The 11,769-nt window shown below is 54.2% G+C and overlaps 1 protein-coding gene across 1 annotated transcript; it reads left to right on the forward strand.

The window, feature by feature from the left end:
- Nucleotides 1-4,871: 4,871 nt before the first annotated feature.
- GPR62 (G protein-coupled receptor 62) lies at nt 4,872-11,769 on the forward strand. Its single transcript, XM_050958718.1, has 2 exons — nt 4,872-5,349; nt 8,931-11,769. Exon 2 carries the CDS (start codon nt 8,956-8,958, stop codon nt 10,270-10,272), a length of 1,317 nt encoding a protein of 438 aa, XP_050814675.1. The 5' UTR covers nt 4,872-5,349; nt 8,931-8,955; the 3' UTR covers nt 10,273-11,769.

Raw genomic sequence — 11,769 nt, forward strand, 5'->3', positions numbered from 1 at the left:
TCACTCTGGACATGGCTGCTCTTGCTTGAGCCAGGCTAACTCGAGAGGGCGTAGCTGACCTGGGTTAACTCTGCAGTGCTAGCATGGCCTCTGTCTGAGCTGTGCATTGTGTTCTGAGTCCAGGCCCGCTCTGATCTCCTACACAGGCAATTTCCAGAGTCTAGGGCCAGCCCCCAGGAAAGCTCCATCTGCACTGATGAGCTTCCACTGGGAGGTGGAAGGTGGCTGGCCTGGCAGGTCCTGGAGGCTAAGGCCTGTCTCAGCCAGCCAGGGCCAGGTCCATCAAGGGCTTTGAACTACAGGGCACAGGCTGTTGCAGAGCAGCGTGGTGGGGCTATGCAGCCAGGCTGCTGCACTTTGGGGGTGTATCTATCCCAGATCTAACCAGCTGCAGTAGCCCAGCCTCGGGCTCACAGATACCTGAAGGTCGGGTCAGGGCTGAAGCTTCCAGGGCAGGGCTCAGCATGGGGGATTTGCCACTGTGGGTATCTGAGCACCCAAGAGCACTGAGGAGCCCCAGGATGAAATCTCGCCCCCTTGAAATCAATGACAAACCTCCCCTTGAGCTGGGAGAGCCAGGATTTCACCCAGGCTCTGATGGCCTTGCCAGCCTCCAGCAGCTGCCCTGGCTGGAAGGAGTGTTCCAGCGTGAGGAGTTGTGTTCCAGGGAGCGCTGCAAAGAGAGCCTGGGGCATCTGTATCTCACACACTTCTCCAGTGCCTCCCCTGGCCTGCTTGGAGCTGCTCTCGCATCCTCTCATGGCCTGTCCCTCTGGCTCTCCAGGGCTGGGTGGCTTCTGGGGGAAGCAGAGCTGGGGAGATACCAGAGGCTCTTCCCTGCCCCAGCAAAGTGTAGGCATGAGGGGCCTGCCATGATGTTTGCATAGTGCATTCCTGCTGCATTGTGTCTGCACAAGCACACCTGTGGGCACAAGGCTGTGTCTATGTGCTGTTTCCCATAGCAGCAGCCAAAGGGGCAGGTCCCCACTGTCCGATCCACGCACAGTCCAGTTTTTGTGCTCAGGAAGTGGATGCTGACCAAGCCGTCGGAAGCCAGCTCCACCCCCACTCTGCTCTGCCAGTGCCCCTCAGTTCTGACCCTTTCCCTATTGACCCTGTAAATCTTTAATGAGAGCAAGTATCTTTGGAGCAGTGGAACGAGATCATAGTGCTAATTGCATCTGGGCCCTAATCAGGGCCGGTGCAAAGATATTTTGCGCCCTACGCGAAACTTCCACCTTGTGCCACCCCACCCCCACCACTCCCGACAACCTCCGAAAACTAGTAAACTTAGTATTATAAACAGCCTGTCAGAACGGGTAACAGCTGTTGTAATGTTTCTTTTTTTACCTTTAAGGCGTTTCAGTTGTTTGCCATTGCCTCTGATGGTGTCCCATTCAAAGTCTTACTATTGTGCAAAGCTAAACAATTGAGCCTTGCATTGCATCACCAGCCAGGTTAGGCAGGGAGACAAATCCCCCTTGCCCCAAAGGGCCATTATCACCTGGTAACTAATTTCTACTCCAAGTCTATAAAGCAGGCTTTTAAGGTAAATGCATTATTCCTTCAATATTACCCATGCACACATCTCACAAAGATTCTCACTTTTGACAAGTTACCAGCCTTGTGTAGATCCCTTCCACGTTCCTCTTTGTGGATAAGTGCCCTGTAAGACCCGTGTGAGGTGCAGTGAGTTTGTCAGGCCTGTGGTGACAGCTGTTTGTGAAGATCACGGGGCCCTTTGCCAAGGGTGCTGGTATCACAGTGAACTTGGGGTGGCTGACAGTATGGGGCAGGGCACTGAGGTTGGTGGGGCAGTAACACTGGGCTGGTGGGGAGGCGGTGCCAGGATGGGGCAGGGGCAGGGGCACGTACCTGTCAGTCTCCAGTGCTTGGGCCATGCCAGGGCCAGCAGCCTCTTCATCTCGGAGTCTCCCCTGCTTGCCTGGGAGCCACTCCTCCTCTCAGGTTCCCCGGCTGCTGCCGCCACCCGGGAGGACACAGGTGGGGGGCGCTGCCGCGGAGGAGACGCAAGGGTCTGGGCTCGGCTAGGGCCCCGCACCTGCCAGCTGAGAGCAGCAGGAACCGGGAGCTGCTCGGGGAGCCGGGCAGCCTGAGCCCAGGGTGGCGGCAGCCTCTGTGGCAGCAGGGACAGGCGGAGAGCGTAGCCCAACATGGGGCAGGAGAGGCCGCGTTGCTGCTGCTGTTTCCCGGCCCTGCCGTGTGGCTCAAAGGATGGCTGTAGGCCCCTAAGCAATAGTCTAAAAAAAATTTCTGGGCACCGCTTTTTGGCGCCCCCAAATCTTGGCACCCCAGGCGGCCGCCTAGTTCACCTAGTGGTTACACCGGCCTTGGCCCTAATTCAGATATAAGGACTGCCCCCCCCCCCCCATGCCCTCTCTTGTCAATATCAGTGTGGCGTATAAGGCTGCTGGCTGTTCTTTTGCTACAAGTGGTTTCTTGGGCCTGCTGCCATCAGTCACTTTGTTCCCTCAATAACATGATAGCACTTGACAATGGGAGCAAAAATCTAGTCAGCCGCACCACCCGCCACCTTGTTCGGCTGGCCAACCAATCCAATCTTGGCCTCCAGCTGCTCCAGGGCCATAAAATCCAGAGGTAAAACTCCCTGAGAATAATGGGTTCCCTTGAAAAAAAATCTTGTAAACAAGCTAATGGCTGCAATGTAAACTCGTGACTCTTATTTCCCCATGTTAAGTTCTCCTCACACCTTCTATGGGTCATCTCGATTATCACTTCAAAGGTTTTTTTTCTCCTGCTGCTGATAGCTCATCTCAATTGATTGGCCTCTTACAGTTGGTATGGCTACTTCCACCTTTCCATGTTCTCTGTATGTATAAATATCTCAGTCTGTGTGTTCCATTCTATGCATCCAAACAAGTGGGCTCTAGCCCACGAAAGCTCATGCTGAAATAAATGTGTTAGTCTCTAAGGTGCCACAAGTACTCCTGTTCTTTTTGCGGATACAGACTAACACGGCTGCTACTCGGGAATAAGGAACCTCTCCCCGGCTCCCACCGGTGTGGGACTAAATGTGCCTTTTCTTCCATCATGGGCCCTGAGTCATGGGGGATGAGGAACAGGTCTTGTTCCAATCATTAAAGCCTCTGCTCTGTAGAGAAGGGCTGATCCTTCCAGATGGCTCTGGAAGTCATTTTTACTTAGACATAATTGGGCCAGATCTTCTGCTGGTGGAAAAGGACGTAGTCTGAAATCAGGGCATGGAGCTCCAGCAATCCGCAGTAACTGAGGATCTGGCCTGGTTATTCAGCTGATCCCAGGCTTCCTGCAGCTTCCCCCAAGCCCCTTCATGGAAACTGCGATCTCTGTTCTGGACAGCAGCTGTCTCCTCTTGCCACTGCCACGAACGAGGACTGAACCTGGGACCTTCACCTAAAGCACAAGCTTCTCCCACTCTAGCTGAAGTAGTAATCGTCGTCTGTGTGGCTGGTTGTTGCATTTGCTGGGCCCAGCCATTGGGGGAAGACATAATGACAGGCACTAAACTAGTATATTTTGTGGGTGCTGCCACAGGGGGGTGGCTGGGTGGGGAGCCCTTGCCTCTCGGGCACGCCTGAGGGGAATGTATGACACACCTCCACAAAGGGGTTGGGTCCCAGGAAGCATTTGGCTTGGCTGAGGGAATAGGAGGACTAAGAATGGTTAAGATGGGGCAGGCAAAATGTATCCAGCTGAAGCTCCCCCTCCATGAGGCTTCAGCTTTCATAGCCACCTTCTCCCCCTTTGGCCTTCAGCCGTGCTGGCCATGGGTTCTGAAAACCCAAATTCCTGTGTTAGAAGAGTGGGAAGTGACTTGCTCAAGGTCGTTATAGATCAGTGGCAGAGCTAAGGCTCGACCTCACCCCACCCCAAGTCGTGCTGCTCTAGCCACTAGTCACTCTTCCCCTTTGCCCACGACCCGTTAACAGCCATTGACATCTTTCTCCCTGTCTGAAGTGACCCATGATTCTGGGCACCTCTGGTTTTGGGGGCCCACTTGGAGATACCTGAAGAAGGCATGATTTTCAGAAGGTGGGTGCTCAGCACTTAGAGTCAGGCCCCTTGATAGCATCTCAAGGCAGGCCACTAAAATCACTGGCCATGTAGGAAAACCTTGCCCCTGATCTGCACGTTGTGTGTACCCCGATCCTCTAGGGGACAGGACAGACAGATAGCAAGTTTCCACTGCCTGGATCGGTCTCCCTGGGCTGGTCCCCTCAGTGGCAGAGCTTGTCCTATGATCTGACTGGGGAGGTCGTCTCTGGGTGGTAGGGGTCCTGGGCCACATGCCCTGATGGGCTCAGGGAGCAGGGAACCCCTGGGCTGCTAGGCCCTGCCTAGCTAGAGTAGAGAGTGGGCTCCCTAACCCAGACACCTGGGACCCTCTGCCCAGGCTGGGATTAGAGGAGACCTGCTTGGATGCCAGGAACTCTTAAAATAACATAGCGTCCCCTACAGCTAGAAAGAGGAGTCTGGGCAGAGTGCTCCAAGCTGGGGGACAGCAGGATTGTACTGGCTGCAGCCTGAGCCCAGCTCCTCATCCCTTCCTAAGCCTCCATCCCCACAGCCACAGGCACCTTGCCCCCCCAGTATTTGGCTGCTTTAGGTGATGCATGGCCTGGCTGTGTGCAAGGGCTGGCCCTGATCCTCTCCCCTGCAGGGGTGGCGCCCCAGAGGTGAGGCCTTTGCTTTGCCCCCCATCCTGGCAGCGCAGTGAGGGGGCAGCCCGGGCCCAGGTGTGGGGCTGAAAGCTGAGGCTGCTTAGGACCCAGTAGAATTCTCTGTATGAATGACAGTGCTTTAAAAGGCCAGGCAAAGACCAGATGTGACAGCCTGTGCCATCCACAGCACAGCGCGGCAGCAGTAGCCTCCCGGCACCCATCCAGAGGGGGGAGAAAGGGGACCTCTGCCAGATAGATGTGCCCACTCCTTCCCCACAGGATGCTGTGAGGCCTTCCATCATCCCAGCTTCAGGGGCTGGGACAGTGGACCCCCCACCTCCCCACACACACACTGGCACGGTGAGCCAGAGGGACTCTGATGCCATAAGCCAAGCGAGCACATGGAGGTGAGACACCGGCCGCCTTGCTTCAGGAGGTCTTTGATCATTCATGTCCCCACCAGGAGTGGGGTGTGCTGTAGCATGGGACAGTGAAGCCCACCTTGATCCCAGGGGCAGGGAGAGAGCTGAAGCCACCACAGCGTGTATTGGATCAGAGGGGTAAAAGTTGCTCACCTGACAGAGCCAAGATGAGGACCCCACTGGCCAGCGGGAGAAGCCAGCCTAGGTGCCAGCCTCCCAAGAGTCTCCAGGTGCATTCAAGTCTGGTGAGTTACCCACCTCCTGCCAGGAGAAGGGGGGGGGAGGGGATTCATTCTCTTATTAAATGACAATGGCAGGCTGGGGCCTGATCTTGCCAGACCCTTGGCGCCTCCCGATCAAGGGATCTGGCCCTTCTTTGCAGACTGTTTCACGTAATTTGTGTCCCAAATGCGTTCTGGGATTAGGAGCAGATTAGTGGAGGGGGTGGTGGAGAGATCTGGAGGCAAACAAGGTACATTTACCACTGGGATTTGGAAAGGGAGCCACTGACCTGGCACAGACATGGGCTTTGCCTTAGGCCAGGGCTAGATGTGAAACTAGCTAGTAATGTTGGTTGGAGGGATATCTTAGACATGTCTATACTGGCAAGAGCCCTAGTGTAGACACAGTTATAGCAGCAAAATAATTGCTTTGGCTGGTCTAGGCTACTTCATCCGGGGAACTGGTCTGAGCACTCTTGTGGAAAGCTGCGTCTCCGCTGGGAGGGCTCAGTGCTGTAGCTGGAGCCGTGTAGCTATACCCGCAAACCCTATCCAGTGTAGACTGGGCCCTTCGCAGCGAGACAGACTGCTCTTGCACCAGTGTTTTGTGAGGGGAAGCTCGGTGCTCTCCTCTGGTGCTTTTCATCCAGAGATCTCAAAGCCCTTTGTAAGGACGGTAAAGGCTCATACTCCCCATGTTACTGATGGGGAAACTGAGTCACAGAGTGACTTACAACCATAGCAATGTAGGGCTGGAGGACACCTTGAGAGCTCATCAAGTCCAGCCCCCTACCAGTGGCATTGCTGGGAATAGATCTCCTGAGGCCCAGGCAGGTTCCCTGTCCACCGGACTAGGTAGTGCCCAGGAGTGTTCTAGGGAAGCATTGAAGGAGAGCAGAGAGAAAGGGATCTGAAATGCTGAGCATGCTGTTATAGAGCAGGGGGGTGGATTTTGAATGGCTTGGGCTTTGGCTGTGGTCACCCGCATTCTGTATTCTCTCTGCAGGGCTCATGGTGGGAGGGTCCTGCTGCCCAGCCTAGGGGAGCTGTTGGAGAATGCTCCCAGCAAGCCAGTTCTGAGCTGTGACCAGAGGATTGGCAGCAGCTCATAAGCATCGTGCTGCTCCAGTCCAGAACCAGAACCTGCCACGTGCCTGGCTGGGCCCAAGCCAAACAGCTGGCTTCGAAGGCCAGCCACAAGCTGCTCCCAAATGAGCTCAGGGTTAGCAATGGTTAATGCGGACCAATGGGTGAAGGAGACTCTGTGCTTGAAGGCAGAAACTCCATCACCAGCCCAAGGGGAAGCTCCCTGAATGACTGATTTACTGGCCTCTCCTGAGGCTGGATTTGCGTGCATTTGTACAGCCCTTCTGGGCCTCTCTCTCCCAGAGGGCCGGGCTGCCCTTAGCCTGGTGTTAAGTGCCCTGCCATGGCCCTCCAGTCCTGCAGCTTCATGGAGCCCCCTGGAGCCCCCACACCAAATTCCTTGCTAGGCTCCGGCCCTGCTGGGCACTGCCTCTGCTGCCAGAGCCCACGGGAGAGACACCACTCAGTGTGGGTGTGGGATTCAGATGGGCAACATCCGGACAACAGGGGCTTGATCTGCCCCCAGGCTCATGCTGGTGGAGAGTTTGCCAGCAGAGAAGGGGCCCCACAGGCAAGTGCTTCAGCGAGCACTGGCACCGTCCCTACCAATGGGATGCTGCGGGAAGTGAGGCGCCAGGGGCTGCCACTCCCTGGGCTGGGCTCGTGTGGGTAAACAAGGGGGGGGTCGCTCAGCAGGGCTGTCAGTGCAAAAGCTCCCCTAGCACTGAGTTTGCCTGTGGGGAGGAGGCCTAGCTGCCTTTGCTCCAGTCCCCCCCACACAGTGAAAGAGGGGTTCTTTGCTTTGCACAAAGGGCCGGCTCCCCCAGCACTAGATGGCCAATCGGGCTCAGGGAGGAGTCAGGGCTTCCCAGCGGCCTGCTGCACACAACTGGTGGAGGGGGACAGAGTGCAAGGCCAAGGTCATGACCCGGCCTATCCAGTTTGGAGCCATCTGTGCCCCCTGGGGTAGAAGGAGCAGCCCATGGATTTCCCCCAGTTGTCCCCTCCCCAGTGCTCGTGGTGCCAACTCCATCCAAAGCCCGAGGAGTCATGGGCGCAAACGTCTAGCTGCCCTGGAAACAGAGCCATCCCATTCGGCACTGGCCAGTCACCACAAGCTTGGGGTTGTTAGAAGAAATCAAAATTGGGTGTAGGAAGAAACTACCAAATACAGCAGCCTTAAAGCCGGAACGAGGCTGTGGGGAGAGCCATGCCCTGAATTCACCACCATAGGAGCATTGCAATTGTCAGATGGGGATCCAAGCCATCTAGCTCAGTGTCCTGTCTCTACTAGAGGAAGGTGCAGGAAACCACCTCAGCCAGTGTATTTAGAGACTGGCTTAAGCCCTGAAGTATGAGGTTCAATAGCTGTGCAGAATGTGTGTTCTCATATGTGATAACTCTGGATCTCGTTATCCATGTAAGTGTCCAATCCCTTTTTTAGTATTGCTATATTAGTGAAGCCCCCATGACTTCCTGTGGCAATGACTTCCACTGGCTAATTGCATACTCTGTGGAAAAGATTGATTGGTCTATTGATTGGTTTTGAATTTCCCACTTTTCAGTTTTGTTGAATGTCACCTGGTTCTTGTGTCATGAGGCAGAGAGGACAGACTCTCCTGATCTTCCTTCTCCATTCCAGTCATTATTTTATAGACGTTTATCTTATCCCTCTTATTTGTCTCCTTTCACTTCCAATGGAAAACCAGAGAAATGTCTCTGGGAATTGGGGCTTGTGGTCGAGGTCCCTGTTCCAATCCAGGTTGAGTGTTTACTGATGAGGAGCCTGAAGCAATGTTTAATTAGGCCCTAGCAGTGATACAATACTCAGTATGTGACTCAAATGTTGTGCGGTGGGTGGCGAAGGACCCAACATGGTCGCCTCCTGAACACAATAGGCTATGGCCCCGTGTTATGACTGCGTGGCCATCTGTGTAGGAGAAGCAGCTGGTTCCAGGACAGTTCTTAATGGACAGGTATCCACAGCACAAAGCAACAGGCACAATTTGCCCCCTCAATGGCAATCTCAGTGGAGAAGCCATGGGTAGGGATGGAGCCTGCTTTGTTCTCAAACTCCCTCCAGCTCTGGATTGAGGCACTCGCTGGGGTGGGGGTTACCCATACCTGGACAGACTGATCTGCTCCTGCTAGTGGCTGCTGGTTTCTGGCAGCCAGACATCCTCTCTGCCCTCCTTGCTAGTAGACAACCAGCTTGGAGCCCTGCACTGGGGCAGTGGAAGAGAGAGCTGTTTTGGCACTGACAAGGCTCTCCTAGCTTGGCTTGCAATTCCTCCCCAAGCCTCACCCTGTAGCATGTCACCTCTAGCATCTTGCCTGTCTCTGTTGGCTTGAAGAACAGGAGTTGCCAAGTTGCACCTAACCTTGGAACCCCGCACGAGCAGAAAGGTGAGGTACTAGTGTCATCCCCAGGGTCGTTCGGGGTTACAGTCACTTGCAAGACATTCTCATTGCTCACTTGCAACACTTCTCAGTTTTGCTCCCCTCCCTTCTCCCCACAGGGAAGAAGATCCACCTGGGAAGAAGATGGGGGTGGTGACATTTCCTACTAGGAGACACTGGAAATTTGTTCCTGCTTCCCAGGTGCTGGAGCTCTCAGAGTATCCCAGAGGCACAATGGCAAACAGAACTGGGCTTAACGCTACTCAGGGGCTAGACACTTCCTCTCTACCAGAGGTGTCCCAATTCCAGGAGGCTGTTGGCCTTTTCTTCATGGTCCTGCTGAACCTCGTAGCCTTGGTTGCCAATGTGGCAGTGATGGTGGTCATCCTCAAGACCCCTCTGCTGAGGAAGTTCATCTTTGTCTGCCACCTCTGCCTGGTGGATCTGTTGTCCGCCATCTTCCTGATGCCACTGGGGATCATTTCCAGCTCCTCTTGCTTCAACAGGGTGATCTACAGCATCGCAGAGTGCCAGACCTTAATCTTCTTGAACATTTGCTTCATCAGCGCCTCCATCCTCACCATCTCAGTCATCAGCGTGGAGAGATATTACTACATCATTCACCCCATGCGGTACGAGGTCAAGATGACCGTTGGGCTGGCAGTCACAGTGGTGGTCTTCATCTGGATTAAGTCGATCCTGGTCACAGTCTTGGCATTGGTGGGGTGGCCTCAAGACAACGGGGCCACGAGTGCCAGTAAGTGCACTGTGTCCTGGAGCCCTGGGGCCCACAAGAAGGCCTTTGTTATTGTCTTCAGCACCCTCTGCTTCTTCCTGCCTACCTTGGTCATCTTTGCTGTCTACTGCAGCATCTACAAAGTGGCCCGGATTGCCTCCTTGCAGCATGTGCCCGTCCCCTCTTGGACCGCTGCCCCGCGGCAGCGATCGGAATCTATTAACAGCCAAGTCACTATCATTACTACCAGAAACCTGCCTCCCAGGCTGTCCCCAGAGAGGATGTTTGGAGGGGGAAAAGCTGCCATGACTGTGGTCCTCATTGTGGGTCAATTCTTGTGCTGCTGGTTGCCATTCTTCTCCTTCCATTTATACTGCTCCATTAACTCTCTCAGCCCAGGCAGGGGCCATGGGGAGACGGTCGTCACCTGGCTCGCCTACTCCTCCTTTGCTATCAACCCTTTTTTCTATGGGTTACTGAACCGCCAGATACGGGAAGAGCTGTCTAGGCTGAGGCGGAGCTGCCTCAACAGACCCTTGAGCCAAGAGCTCTGTCTCTCCAGCCCGGAGGGTTCCATACAGGAGAACTTCCTTCAGTTCCTGCAGAGGACCAGCTGCACACTGGAGACCCGATCCAGTTACGTCAACTCTAGCCCCAGGAACACTTTGGACCAGACCATGATGGGCTTCAGAATTCCAGGCCAAATCCCAGAAGAAACCAACTGAGAAAGCACAGTGGGCTGGGGTCAACTTTATTTCCCTTCTCTCCAGATCCTGGCCTCTGCTAGGAGATGGATTGAAGCAGGGTTTCAGCTGATCTGAAGGACTGACCAACCCTTTTTAGACCTGGCAGGAGGGTCGGGGTTATGGCTTTGGAAGAACTTGCCTTCAGCCAGAGTAAATCCAGTGAAAGGGTATTTCCGTGGCTTTACAATATTGGGCCAGCCTGATTTCATGGGTGAGAGCCAAAGAGGGAGAAAGCAAGAAGGCAGGGAGCTGGAAATGGACAAAGGCGCTGCCTGGAGCTAATTTTCTTTCTCTCCCAGCATTTTTCCTGACACTGACATGTCACGAGCACCAAGCTCCAGCATCTGAGCTGTTGGGGAGGTTCTGCTTTTGCCTAGTCTTCTAGATTAATAGACCTTTCGATGGAGGTCCAGGGAGCTCAAGTGACATGCCAGAGGTCACCTAGTGCATCATTGCCTCCGTTGTGGGGGATGGAGGTAGGAGGACCTCAGGCCCCTTCTGTTTCTGCATCCTTTGCTCAGACTACTAGGCAACACTGCCTCTTTCTGGTTTAGGGCTCAGCCATTCCAGGAGTGAGGGCTGGCTGAGCAGCAGTAAATTGTGAGGACTGGGCAGGGAGTCACTCATGATCAGGCCCTTTTAAAAAAGGGTTTGGGTTACTTCTCTGGATTCACCCTTATGCCAGTTCATGGGATCAGAGAACAGGCTATTGATAAGGAAACCAGACTGCAGGGTTTATTGACCCACTGAGGTATTTAGATAGTAGCCCCTCATTCTGCGGGAGCAGAGCGTTGCTCCGCAGCGATCACTCCCCAAGCTATTGACCTCTGGGAAGGCAGGTGAAACTGACACGCAAAGCTGCGGCAGGAGCCAAGTGACAGCAGCGGGTGGTAGGTGCTGACCCGCCTTAAGGCTCCTGCAGCACCAGACGGCCTAATCCAAAGCGAAGGCAGCTCCTTGAGTGGCTGGCTGTGACAAATGCAGGTTGGCAGGGAGAGATGAAGAGAGCGAGGAGTTATTCCAGGGCATGCAGGCCAAATTAATCCGTGGACCAACACAGCTGATTTCAGGGATGGCAAAGGACCTAGCACACTTTAGCTGCTATAGAAACAATAGCAGGTGGTGATAACAATGGCAGTGATACCATGAGTCCCTTGATTTCAATCATGTTACACACAAGCAGTTCATTGAGCTCCCTGTTTCAGGTGGGGACAGTGCACTTGAGGATACCCTTCACGTATTTCTCTGCAGAGACAGCCAGCAGTAAATGTGAAGGGCCAGATCCCCAAAGATATTTAGGCTCTTAACTTCAGTTGAAACCAATGGGATTTAGGAGCCTAAATACGTTTTGAGGATCTGGGCCTAAGCGTTTTTGACTGGATATTTTCTCCTCCCCGGCTGGCCTCCAGAGGCATTTGTAATTATTTTTTAATCGACCGCTAATGTCTTTTCAACAGATGTATTTTAACAACTGTC

Source organism: Gopherus flavomarginatus, chromosome 6 (assembly GCF_025201925.1).
Source record: "Gopherus flavomarginatus isolate rGopFla2 chromosome 6, rGopFla2.mat.asm, whole genome shotgun sequence".
NCBI classification, from domain to species: Eukaryota; Metazoa; Chordata; order Testudines; family Testudinidae; genus Gopherus; species Gopherus flavomarginatus.